At 44.4% G+C, this 14160-nt stretch overlaps 1 protein-coding gene across 1 annotated transcript in view; it reads right to left on the reverse strand.

The window, feature by feature from the left end:
- Positions 1-14160, reverse strand: part of CLASP1 (cytoplasmic linker associated protein 1) — a 303536-nt gene that overhangs the window by 22518 nt on the left and 266858 nt on the right. The window contains exons 34-35 of the mRNA XM_023514808.1: positions 13220-13410; positions 10479-10607 (exon numbers count right to left, since the gene is read on the reverse strand). Coding sequence (XP_023370576.1) covers positions 10479-10607; positions 13220-13410 — 320 coding nt within the window. The remainder of the gene's footprint in view (positions 1-10478; positions 10608-13219; positions 13411-14160) is intronic.

A 14160-nucleotide genomic window follows, 5' to 3' on the forward strand; every position in this document is an offset into this window, starting at 1 on the left:
AGTGTAATAAAACACTGGCAAAAAAGCAGAGGGACTTTGGAGACTCAGTTTTAAAATTGGGGGGCAAAAGGGCAGCGCCTGTGGCTCAGTGAGTAGGGCGCCAGCCCCCATACACTGAGGGTGGTGGGTTCAAACCTGGCCCTGGCCAAACTGCAACAAAAAAATAGCCATGCACTGTGGTCCCAGCTACTGGGAAGGCTGAGGCAAGAGAATTGCCTAAGCCCAGGAGTGGGAGGTTGCTGTGAGTTATGTGATGCCACAGCACTCTACCAAGAGCAATAAAGTGAGACTCTGTCTCTACAAAAAAATAAATAAATGAAAAAAATTGGGGGAAGGGAAGAAAAGGGTCGGGAAACACATGATTTAATGGGTATACCTGTTACCTATGAAGTTGGAAAACAGTGCATAGGAAGTGATGTTTAAGATCCTACTGGGAGGTGGGAAGCCGCTCAGTAGGTGGAAAGAACATGGACTTGGAGACAGACTAGGATTCAAGTCAGCAAGGCCCCTTTCTGGTCTCACAGAAATATGATAAAAGCCTCTTATCACCCCTCACAAACGCAATGAGAAATGAGGCGGGCCAAAAACTGCCAGGTCTATAGTGAGAACTCAATCATGAGGCTGTCTTCCTCCCCTCCCTCACCTATGCTCTGCTGCCATTCAGGTTAAAATGAATTACCCTACAGTGAACTACAGAGAAAACAGGCTGTTTCAGATCTTCAGCACTGAAACTCAAGCCAAGGAGAACTTCCTCTTATAAAAATCCAGGAATTCTAGATATGGCCTGAGTGAAGCACTTAATCAGATGTATCCAACACAGGGTTTCTGGGGTATGTTCCTAAGTAAATCTGAGAAGCGAAGATGGACAGTTTGAGGTCCTCTCTTTCACTGGAGTTCAAGAAAGTTTCTCAAGACCCGCTGGTTTTGGCAAGGCAGGTCGGTGTTCTTGACTTTACTCTACATGCCAAGCCCCTGGCTTTGGCAAGCTGCCTGACTCAGGGTGAACTTTAAGTTTTGCCCCTGTGTTCTATGTAACATAAGAAGCAAAGATTATAAATGTAAGCAAACAGACAGCAAAAGTAAATACAAGCAACAGAAAGACAGAACAATACTGCTTAGACAAGGTGGCCAGAAGTGGCCACAGAATTAAAAGGGGGGGACAGGTATTCAAAGAGCAAGATGAAGACGACTTCTGGGTTATAATCCGCTTGAAGTGATCAAAAGTGTTTTAACTCTGCTGACTTTATTATAGTCTGCTTAGGACTGTAAGGAACAGAATTCTTCCCTTTCAAAGTTAGTGACACAGGCTGAGCACAGTGGCTCATGCCTATAATTGCAGCACTCTGGGAGGCTGAGGCAGAGGACAGTTACAGGCAAGGAACTCAAAACCAGCCTAAGTAACATAGTGAGACCCTGTACTATAAAAAATTTTTAAAAATTAGCTGGGTATAGTGGTATTTACCTGTAGCCCTCACTACTAAGGAAGCTAAAGTGGGAGGAGGGAGGATTGATTGAGCCCCAGAGTTCAAGGTTACAGTGAGCCATAACTGAGCCACTGTGCTCTATCTGGGACAAAATAAAAAGACTCTATCTCTTAAAAAACAAACAAGAAAACTAAAGCCAGTGAAAAAAACAGTAACTATTAAAAGCATAACTTTGCATCTAGCTTTTAAAAACAAGATTACTCAGAATATTGACAAATGTTTGCTTAAAGATAGGGTTTCAGAGCCCAGAAATTCTCAACATTTGGATTAAAGGTTTTAATTTCACAAAATTTGATCTGGCTCTGTCATAGACTTCATCAAAATAAATGGTTGAATTGAAAAAAAAAGGAAAAAGAAAAAAAGAAAATGCCCAGAAAGCTGGAATTGAACCCTCAAAGTACAACAGCAGTCTCCAAGCTTTTTGGCACTAAGGACCAGTGGTTTTTTTTTTGTTTTTTTTTTTTTTTTGAGACAGAGTCTCACTATACCTGTTGCTCTAGGTATAGTGCTGTGGCGTCATTGCTCACAGCAACAGCCTCAAACACTTGGACTTAAGAGATCCTCTAAGAGCTCAGCTTCCCAGGTAGCTGAAACTATAGGTGGCTGCCACAAAGCCCAGCTATTTTCAGAGACAGAGTCTTGCTCTTGCTCAGCTCTTGCTCAGGCTGGTCTCATACTCCTGAGCTCAAGCAATCTATCTGCCTGGGCCTCCCAGAGTGCTGGGATTGTAGGTGTGAACCACTGCAGCTGGCTGGGACAGGTTTCATGAAAGACAATTTTTCTACATATCAGGGTGGGGGTAGGGGGAGACAGGAGACAGAGCTCAGGCTGTGATGTGAGCAATGAGGAGCTGCTGTAAATATAGATGAAGCTTCCCTTGCTTGCCACCACTCACCTTCAGTGAGGTCCAGTTGATAACAGGAAGACAATTTTTCCACCGACCTGGGGAGGTCAGGGTTGGATATTGGATATGGGACAGGAGGCAGAGCTAAAGCAACTCAGGTTGTGCCCAGGGGCTGGGGACCACAGTAATAGATTATCCTGAGCTTAGCTCCTTAATCAGCTAGAAGTTGAGGAAAGGTTGGCGCCACCTTCTGGAAAAGGCTGAAAAGACCTTATAAAAATTTGACAGAGATTGGCATGGATATAATTCTGTAATTGACAGTGGATTGCCAATATGGGCCTGAACCTGGGCTGAGAGTCCTCATTTAGCTAGGCTCAGTACCAGAGAGGGGAGAGAGGAAAAGCCTCTAAGTCTACAGAACTGAGTTCTGGACCAGCCAGGTGATCTTGGGGGAAATTTCTTGTTTTCCAGGCCTCAGTTTTCCTCATCAGTAAAACAAAAAAGAGAACCCAAATGAAGCATTTCAAAATTATTTCAGATTATAAAATTTTATCATCCACACCTACCTAATGTTTTCCCCTGAAAAAATGCAAACAAAAAAAAATTTTCCCCACAAAAAATTCCAGACAGGGCAGTGCCATAGCTTAGTGGGTTGGGTGCTGGCCACATACACTGAAGCTGGCAGGTTCGAACCAGCCTGGGCCAGATAAAACAATGACAACTGTAACCAAAAAAAATAGCTGGGTGATGTGGCTGGTATCTGTAGTCCCAGATATTTGGGAGGCTGAGGCAAGAGAACTGCTTAAGCCCAAGAGTTTGAGGTTGCTGTGAGCTGTGATGCCACAGCACTCTAGTGAGGATGACATAACGAGACTCTGTCTCCAAAAAAGAGAAAATTCTATAAGTTTTAAAGACCTAAGAAGACCAGTGTCTAGGTGAAATGATCTCTAACAAGACAGTTGCCACAGATTCTGAAAAAGCAGGTTCAAAGCAACACAATCCCTACTTTCAAACTAGGTCAGGTTCTTAGGTGGGAGATTAATTCTTTCTTTTTATTTTTTTGAGACTACAGGCTCCCTCCACAACGCAAAGCTAATTTTTAGAGATGGGATCGTACTCTTGCTCAGACTGGTCTTGAACTTATGAGCTCAGGCACTCTACCTGCCTCAGCGTCCCAGAGTGCTAGGATTACGGGTGTTTAGTTGATGTTTTAGAGTTCATACAATTGAATTAAAATAGCCTCTTACATGTATTTAGAGAAATGCAGTTATATCTGCTTTGTGTTGAATTTTAAAGACTTGATAACAATTCTTTTTAAAATCAGTCACTTTCTTCAGTGGAAGAAGATAAAAAAGACAAATCTTTAATTTTCAACAATGTATCAGCCCCCAGGGCAGGGCATTGAGCACCCCCTCCCACCCTTACCAAGCTACCATACAAGTACTTTAGACATCCAAACAGTATCTGTGCCTTGTCCACAATTTTGCAGCCAGTGAGCTGGCATAAGGAGTATGTGAAATCAGGTCTTCAACCTCCAAACTTGAGTTAAACAAAGAATGGCTCCTTCTGAAGCTATAGAAGCTGAAGTGCAGGAACAACATACGGCTCCTAGAAGGGTCAGTTCATCAGGGAAGAGGAGCTAACCTTCCCTCCCTCTGAATGCAGCAGGAGCAACCGCCATTTAAAAGTGGACACTGTGGCTTGTCACTTCCCAAGTCTGCAGGACAGGATGTGCACCTCTATTTGACATAGAGAGCAGAATGGCTCACAGGAAGGGTCAATGGGAGTCAACTAAAGCATGTCTTCCCAGCCCAGGACCCTCCTAGGCTACACAGTCTTGACTCCTGGCTACTAAATTTTCTCCCAACTTGCTCCTCTTCAGTTCATTTCAGGTTCTAAATCCCTGAGGAACTCTTTCTTTACTATTCTAGCCCCCTGTAAACTCCTGGTGCCTCCAAACTGCACACTGATTCTAATTCTTTGCTTTATCTTCAACTAAACCCCATAAGCTCTTTGAAGACGGCAATCTCCCCATCACCCCCAAATAATAAGACATTTATCAGAGCTGGGGCTATCAGTGTCAGACTGCTGGCTAAGCAACTTGGAACCTCTTAGGGAAGCTATGAAGGTTTTTGGTTTTGTCTTTTTATTAAAAAACAAAAACTTACAAAGGAAATGGGACTTCTGGTCACATTCCAAGGTTGGGCCCATGGAAAACTGCAGATCTAGAATCTATGAGGATTTAAGGTTACTCAACAGCAACTTCCATTATCTTGAGGCCAGATGAAACACAGATAGCCATCTAGTCCACTCCCTGGACTAACAGATAAGGAAAAAACCAAGGTCTGGAGAAGTGAAGTAATTTCTCCAGATTCACACAGTCCACTGTCCCCCAGAACCCAGTGACACACATGCATATGCCTGCTGCCCTGAGAGGCATCACAGAGCCAGTCCTGAGTGCAAGGGTCTGGCAGAGACGAGGTCAGTAGTGATTCTTACTGGTATCTGAAGCAGGATACCAGCTTATTAACATGCCATCTCTGGCACTCTGCTGCTTCTCCCTGCCCACAGTATTTGGCACAAGGACTATATAAGACATACCACTCTGGCTGGGCAAAGCAGAAGCCAGACAGCTAGATTTGGGAAATTTTCTTTTCTTTTTAAAATAACTTTGGTTTCATCTTGCTTTATTTCATTTCTTAAAGTCATAAAATATAAAATTAACTAGCAATGATTTTAAACTAACCCTCCTGGAGAAACAATAATGGTTGTATTATTCTATATATTTATCTAAATATCACACTTCCCCAAACAAGCCCAACCACTTGCAGCTGGATTCAGATGCCCTCAACCTCAGGACCTTTGTGCATGTGGTAAAAAATACTTGACGATCCAGTACAGTGACACGAAATGATGCTAGTGGTCTCTCCTTTTCAATAAGGAAATGTAACTGAATATTCACTATTGTGGCGAAGTTTAGTAAAAGCTAAATCTAATGCTTAGAGTCTCACAGAGTATCTTAAAGAAATAGAGCTGGCACTTCTTTCAGATTTAAATAAAATATTGACTGAGCACTTCAGCACTATAGGTACTACATGCAGGACACAATGATTGGGAGCAACAACTATCCTCACATTAAATGTGTATAAAATCATTTATAATCAGCATATGGTTTCCTGACAAATAGGTGCTTCTGAAGCAAAGCTGTTCAAGAACAGTTTTATGTAGCAAAATCTTACAGCATGTACTAGTTTTAAAAACATCCTTCTGAATTTTTACCACTGTGACCCTCCTAACAGTCCTGCTTCTCTAGGATTAGATAAAGATGAAACTGGTCACAGAGTTAGAGAACAGGGGAAACTGCACTGAAAATCAGGTTTTCTCCCTCAAGATTCATATTGCACTGACCCTGGAATTTCTCAGTAAAATAAATTCTCTTTTTAAATCCTCTCTTTTTAATTACTAAAGTAGAGATTTCTTTGCTAGCCCTAATGGACTAAAAAATAAGAAAGAATTCAAACCAACAAAGTTATCTGAAAAACAGAAAATGGGGCTTGGCGCTCAAGAGCAACAATGGTTATGGTGCCAGCCACATACACCGAAGCTGGCGGGTTCGAACCTGGCCCAGGCCAGGTAAACAACAAAGACAGCTGCAACAAAACAATAGCCAGGCTATTGTGGCGACTGCCTGTAGTCCCAGCTACTTGGGAGGCTGAGGCAAGAGAATCGCTTAAGCCCAAGAGTTTGAGGTTGCTGTCTGACGCCACCAGGGCACTCTACCAAGGGGGACAAAGTGAGACTCTGTCTAAAAAAAAGAAAAGAAAAACAGGCTCAAGATTTAAAAGATCATTCTTCTCAGGGCCTTAGTCCTTTAAGGTGCTTGCTAAATGTTAACAGTACTGTTAAAACACAGTAACTTCATTAATAAGGCATTAGAAATACAACAGCAAAATTTGTTTACTAAAAAGATAAAGAAGGAGTTAGATAATGAAAGAGACTTACATATTCAAATAGGGACTATGAAAACATGTCTAAGCTGACAAATACCAATTTTTAAAGTAAAAACTAATTGGAATCTAAATCTGCCTATCTTGCTTGGTACAGAACATCTATGTTAGCTCAGGATGAATGGAAAACAGATAAATGGATAAATCTGAAACAGATTTAGTGCCTCGTGCATTTTCAATGTGCAAGAAAAATATCCTGCACACCTCATGTCTTTTAAAAGAATCCAAGAAAGCACTTACAGGATGAGAAAACAAGCTATCCTCCCCTCGGTGCTCCCCTCCTCTCCCCGCACCGAGACAGGGTCTCACTTTGTAGCCCTCAGTAGAGTGCCATGGCATCGCAGCTCACAGCAACCTCTTACTCTTGGGCTGAAGCGATTCTCTTGCCTCAGCCTCCCCAGTAGCTGGGACTACAGGTGCCCACCACAGTGCCCAGCTGTTTCTGTTTTTAGAGACAGGGTTTTGCTCTTGCTCAGGCTCATGAGCTCAGGCAATCCACCCTCCTTGGCCTCTCAGAGTGTTGGGATTACAGGCGTGAGCCACCATGCCTGGCCCAAAACACGCTATCTCATCATTGTAACTTACCCACCTTCACTAAGTGCTTTTATGACAAACTTTGGCTTATAGAAATTGTGTTTAAAGAAGTTGCTCTTCCCTGCCACAGTTCCACAGCCAGAGCTACAGCATGTGTGTTGGTGAGGTAATGGCACACTAGCAAGGGGAGGCCATCCAGGGCCAAAGGCTCTCAGAGCAGCCCTGGGTTAGCCTGCCAGGTCTCTTGTTCTTCATCTCCTGCTGAAGTCTGGGTTTTGTCTGGGAATATAAAACCAACTAGTTTCTTATGAGAAGGAAGTTCCCAGAGAGTTCACTCTGGGACAAACATACTTTGGAACTACCAAGACAGGAAAACAGGGTATGCATGTGTATGACAAGTAACAGAGTCTAGAAAAGTCTACACCTTCTCCAAGAAACTTACTGAAGGCAATGACCAGAAGACGTAATGACTAGAGAAATATTGTGCATCATTATTAATATGCCAACAAGAGGCCTACAATACAAATGTTATATACATCTAACTCTTTTGTCATAAAAAACAAAGAATGGAGCCAGATCAGTTAAAATTAGAGAAAAATTAGAAAAATTTTGAAGGGAAAAGACAAGAAAAAGCAAAACCCAACCTAAAGCCTAAATATACTGGTGCCTGAGACAGTAACTTCTGGCAAAGTGAGAGTGAAATTTCATAAGACGACTCCTGGGCAGCAAGTCAAGGTGTGCTCAAGTGTGCAAACTCGGGAGGGCTGCCAGCTGCCACCAGCTCTATCGGGTCATTGGGGACAGGAGCGTGGGGACCCTCAAGTTACAGGAAGAATTCCAAGTTAACTGGCTATGGTAAATTTATTTTATGCATCAGATATTTCTGCTCTTTTTCCCTCAGTAATTTTTTTTTTGGTGGGGGGAGCCAGGGCTGGGTTTGAACCCATCACCTCCAGCATATGGGGCCGGAGGTGCTCCTTTGAGCCGCAGGCGCTTCCCTCCCCTTGGTAATTTAAGAGATCTCATATTTTTCTCCTAAGTTTCTTATTTTGGTGGGGAAAAAAACACGATCTCCAAAGAAAATAGTAAACAGCAAGTAGATCATTTAATTCTGTTAACTTCTTTATATGAGGGACCACTGTCAAAGTTTTAAAGATCAGGGTACCCACTTTAAAGACAGGTATCTTCTAACTGGAAGTCCGAAAGTGCCAAAACACTGTAGATGGCTCACCATGTCACCTTAATGCCCAATTCTAAGTACGTGCTCCCCCATGAAAACAACTGATATCATCTATATGCATAAGAACATCAATTTTATTTCATTTTTTTGTCAAGCATTCTATAAAAAGCAGCAATTACAGTTAAAAAGACAAATCAGAACATGCCAGTTGCTCCTTAAAAGAGACACAAGACCTGGCTCAGACATCTTGGTTCGGGCATCACTGCTGTAGGACCTTTGTTCCTCACCTGGGAACCATTATGCTGATCATATTAACTCATTTTGTCCTCACACTTTTTAAATGAGTCATTGTAAATGAAGAGTGTTTCGTTCAGATGTGTGTTATGGTCGCCATCATGCAACCAAGAGAGACTTCGGAAACATGGTTGGTTGTTAGTTTGAAAACACATCTTTTGTGTGTGTACTGAGTATCATGCTAGGACTAGAAGGCACAGAGACGCCCAGTCTGAGGATGACACTCCTGCTCTTGCTGGCTACAATCATTGTGGAGATTTGAGGGTGTCAAACCAGTCACTGCTCAAGCAGATACCCAACTGCCAAAGAAACAAATATAATCTACTGTCAGGTTCTTTCTATTTTGTTTTGTTTTGTTTTTTTTTTGAGATAGAGCCTCAAGCTATAGCCCTGAGTAGAGTGCCGTGGAGTCACACATTACAGTAACCTCAAACTCCTGGGCTTAAATGATTCTCTTGCCTCAGTCTCCCAAGTAGCTGGGACTATAGCCACCCACCACAACACCCGGCTATTTTTTGGTTGTAATTGTCATTGTTTGGCAGGCCCAGGCTAGATTTAAACCCGCCAGCTCTGGTGTATGTACCCGGCACCTTAGCCGCTTGAGCTATAGGCGCCACCACGATTCCTTCTGTAGATGGAAAATTTTCTAAAATTACAATTCCCTTAATCCACGAGCATGCTCACAAAAGAATCCCACAGGAACCAAGACACTGACCTCAGTGGCTGACTTTGGCTAAAGTTATGGTAAGTCATGGTAAGTTATCTGAAGTTCTTTTTTTTAAGAGTTTATTTGGGGTTTTTTTGGCCGGGGCTGGGCTTGAACCCACCACCTCTGGCATATGGAGCCAGCATCCTACTCCTTTGAGCTACAGGCGCCGCCCAGTTATCTGCAGTTCTAATATACATTTCTGTTTCCCACAATGCCTTTCATTGAAGGGCATCACTGAGATCAAGTGAATTCAGGACAGCTCCAGCCACTTCCCTGCCCCCTGTAGTTATCTGAAGGCCTGGTGATCCACGGTGGGAGGACATTCTAATAAGCAGCTGGCCAAGTGCTCACTAAGTGTTCATTGTCTGAGGCTTGTGTGTAGGGTAGAGAATTGTCCCATGTGCTTTCCCATAGGCAGCTGAGGTCCCAACACCCAGAAACTGTAGGGACAATTTGCTCTTGTATTTTTTAAAATTTAATTTAATTTAACTTTTTTATTTGAGAAACAGAGTCTCACTTTCTTGCCCTGGTAGAGTGCCATGCCATCATAGCTCACAGCAAACTCAAACTCTTGGGTTCAAGTGATCCCCTTGCATCAGTCTCCCGAGTAGTTAGGACTACAAGTGCTCACCGCAGCGCCCAGCTACTTTTTAGAGATGGGGTCTTGCACTTGCTCAGGCTGGTCTCGAACCTACGAGCTCAAGCAATCCAACCACCTCAGCCTACCTGAGTGTTGGGATTACAAGTGTGAGCTACCGCACCCGGCCCGATAGCATTTTAAATGTTCAGGAGTAAGCAGCAAGAGCATGGCAGGTCTGGCTCAGCTCAGCCTCATCTTACAGAGAGAAGTACAATGATAGGAGCCTGGGAGGGAGGAAGGCCAACAGAGTCACGCTATCCACTGTTGGCAAGGACTGAGCTGGAACTGTCCTTGGCCGTCTCATTTAATTCTCTTGAGAAAATTTGTGGTAATATCCATCCCTATTTTACACACCAGGAAATGGACGCTCAGATGGTGAAATGACTTGTCCATGGATCTGGAGTAAGGAAGCGTAGGTTCTAAGACTTGCATGTCTGTGATTCCAAAGCCAGTCTCCACCTCTCACAGAGGCTGCCAGAGGCTGAATGCCAGAAGGAAGCGAGAGACCCCTCCTCTCTATCAAAGCAACGGGAAACCATGGAATAGCGCTGGGGACAAGGCAAGCCCACTGGATGCTGGGAACCTAACAAATAGTACTGGCCCTGGAACTGCACTGCTGCTCAGCCAGAGTGACAGCAATGGGAACTTTCTCTGGGTTACACATGACCGAGTGCCAAGGAAGGAGCTCTCTGTAAAGCTTATGCTCTGATTCCATCTCTTTTCCCTCCCACTCCAGCTATGTCCCAGGTGCATCTGTTCAGTATCCTGGCCAAGCAGCTGGCTCACCTCCTTGTGGGAGTCTTTGTGGGCTTCCAGAGTCTTCATGATTGTCAGCTCGGCGTAGTTTTTAAATCTCGCTGGCTGGTTTCTCAGAATTTCCCGCAGAACTCTCAATGCTAGTGCTCGAATAGAATGCTGGAGTACAAGAGGAAAGGAAGACGTCACCAAACAACACACAGCACTTGACCACACGTGCCAATCAGCAAAGCCCAGCAAGGCCGAGCACCCAATTCTGGTTTCCCTGGCATCTCAGACCCCTCTGTGCAGATCACACAGTGTTTACGTGACACTGGCTCTCTTTATGGTCAGCTCCATGAGGGAAGGCATTGTGTGTTACAATGACATTCCCAGGACCCAGCACCTACGAGGGATCTGACAAAGGCTTCTGTAATGAACCTCGTGCTTGAGACCAAATGAAGATGATGCACCTACGTCCATTTTCAGTCTCCTGAGGACTTCCAGATTGCCTGATGCTTCGGCCTACAAATTATCCTTTTGTAAAATGTACTAAGGGACACATACAAAGCACCTACACATTTCATCAGCAAGGTGTGTAGGACTGTGAACTCTCTAAGGACAGCTGGAGACCTGTCATTATTCCTAACCTTCTGTGTGATGAGATCACTGGATTTGAACAGCCTTGAGTTATTTAAGGCCAGAGTCATAAGTCTGGAGGAAAGCCATTCCAAACAGACTCCTAATCTCAATAAAAGAGAATGGAGTTTACACCAAACAGAGCCAAAAAGTACATCCTGATTCTTTGTCATTCATCTGTACAATTCACACACTAATACACCATTCACCTGCCCTCTATATGACATCATTTTATCTCCTGATAGAGCCCAACCAGGTATAATTGTTTGAGCAGCTAATACTTTGCTTTAAGAAAAGTAAAACAGGCCTTTATTATTATTTTTTTTTTAACCATTCTTCTTCCTTTGCTTATCCCTAAACCAGATCATTAATCTGAAGCATCAGAAAATGACCTGAGTTACTATGCACACACCAGCCTTCCCCTCACCTGGCCACCATGTGAGTCCCCTCTCATGTGGCCCAGAGCTTGGCCTATTGCCTCATGGCAGTCAACCCAGTGCTGCCCATCTATCTCCTTGGCCACCACCCCCCCACCCCATATGTGCTACTCTCTTGTTCCTGCTGACTTGCAGGGAGCTGAACAGAGAGATGGAATCTTCCTCCCAGAGTTTAATTTCAGCAGCAATTCCAACATTTACTCCTATCTCCATAGTGTGGACCAGCTCCACAGGTGGGAGAAAACAAGGATCTGACTAGATACTCTCTCCTTTAAGAATTATCTACTATGTGCCACACGCAGATCACAGACCACGCATGTCACATTCAAATGTCCTCATGTGGAGAGGGCTTTTATAAGTTTAAAATTCATAATATAAGAGTTATACTTCTGGAACCCATAATTTGACCAGTTAATAATATTAGAACTGTTAACCTATGTAGGGGTAAACCAGAACAGAATTTCTTTTAAGAAGGTTTTTTTTTTTTTTTTTCGAGACAAAGCCTCAAGCCATCATCCTGGGTAGAGTGCCACAGCATCACAGTTTACAGAAACCTCCAACTCCTGAGCTTAAATGATTCTCTTGCCTCAGCCTCCAAAGTAGCTGGGACTACAGGTACCTGCCACAATGCCTGGCTATTTTTTGGCTATAGTTGTTATTATTGTTTGGCAGGCCCAGGCTGGATTCAAACCCGCCAGTTCCAGTGTATGTGGCTGGCGCCTTAGCCACTTGAGCTATAGATGCCGAGCCATTAAGGTCTTTTTAAAAATAAACATTTCTGGCTCAGTGCCCACAGCACAGTGGTTATAGTGCCAGCCATGTACACTGAAGGTGGCGGGTTCCAACCTGGCCCTGGCTAGTTAAACAACTGCAACCAAAAAACAGCGAGGTGTTTTGGCAGGCACCTCTAGTCCTAGCTACTTGGGAGGCTGAAGCAAGAGAATCACTTAAGCCCGAGAGTTGGAGGTTGCTGTGAGCTGTGACGCCACAGCACTCTACTGAAGGTGACATAGTAAGACTCTGTCTCAAAAATAAATAAATAAAATAAAATAAATATTTCTATTTTTTAATTACACATGAAACAAAGATGAAATGCACAAAGAAAAAAGTGCATCCTGGGCAGCGCCAGTAGCTCAGTGGGTAGGGAGCTGGCCACATACACCGAGGCTGGTGGGTTTGAACCTGGCCCAGGCCAGTTAAAACAACAAAGAAAAATAGCCAGGTGTTGGGGCAGGTGCCTGTAGTCCTAGCTACTTGGGAGGCTGGGGCAAGAGAATCGCTTAAGCCCAAGAGTTTGATGTTGCTGTGAGCTGTGACACCATAAAACTCTATCCAGGGTGACAGCTTAAGACTCTGTCTCAAAAAAAGGAAAAGAAAAAAGTGCATCCTACAAGACCATGCTCTATGCTAACGAAGTTTTTAAAGAAATTCTGCATTAAAGTAATTAGATACAGGAATAAGTTTCCCTCAACTACTACAAATCCATTTACACATAAGACAGAACATGCACATAAGCCAAGATGAAGCCTGTCACTGATGAAAATGTCTAACAGGGTGCTGAGAAAGCATGTAAAATATGAACAAATAAATGTTCTAATGTAAAGAGTAAGCCCAATTCAGAAAGGAAAGCTGAAGCCAGCCCTGATGAGAAAAGGACATCACGTCATGACCCCATTACACAGGAAGGGGCAAGGTAAGGCCAAACCAGTGACTCACATCTTTGTCTCCAAGGGTCTCCAGGAGCAGGAGCAGAATGGTCTTGAAGTGCTCCTCCCAGACCCCCAAGCTGTCCTCCCGAGTGATCTTCAGCAGCTCCAGCAGGGCGCCTTTCCTCTCCTCCACCCGCTCATTGTGGTTGGACAGCTCCTTCAGAAGGTCAGCCACCAGGTCAGAATGGTCGATGGGCACTGGAGACACACAAGGCAGATGTCACCTCATGAGGAAGTGCCGGCGCAGGTGCTCTCTGAGCCCTGCCTCCCAGAGAATGCACCCCACCAGTCCCCTCTGCCTGCCGCCCTGTGAGCCCTGCCTCCCAGAGAATGCGCACCACCAGTCCCCTCCACCTGCCGCCCTCTGAACCCTGCCTCCCAGAGAACGTGCCCCACCAGTCCCCTCTGCCTGCTGCCCTCTGAACCCTGCCTCCCAGAGAATGCGCCCCACCAGTCCCCTCTGCCTGCCGCCCTGCCTCGCTGCTCTGCCTCAGCCTGCAGGACCTTAGCAGGCCTCTTCTCAAACTGTGAAAGCAGATGGGTGACACCAGCAGGCCAGTGCCAACTGTCCTTGCCCTTCCTGACCCTCTCTCCCCTTCTATTTCAGACAAAGAGGAAATGCCTCTCAAGCCTCTCCTTCACTGTCTTCTCCCACACTCACAGTCCTGCATTACCCACCACTGAGCAGCCTCTTACCAGGATCAAATCCACTCCCATACACACTCCTTCCTCAAGGCCTCCTCACTCTCACATCAAATTAATGTCTATTTCCTTCTCCAAAATCAATCAATCAAGGTGTTTGGACAATTCACAGACTACCTATTCAAAGACTAAAAATAACAGCCCCAGGTCACTTAGCATAACTGCTTCCAGGGTTAGAGGCATGGTTCACACGGCAGAAAGGTATTAGTTTTCTCCCTCAACTCTATTCAATTTTTTTTTTTTTTT

Source organism: Otolemur garnettii, unplaced genomic scaffold (assembly GCF_000181295.1).
Source record: "Otolemur garnettii isolate 467f Iridium unplaced genomic scaffold, OtoGar3 scaffold00059, whole genome shotgun sequence".
NCBI lineage: Eukaryota > Metazoa > Chordata > Mammalia > Primates > Galagidae > Otolemur > Otolemur garnettii.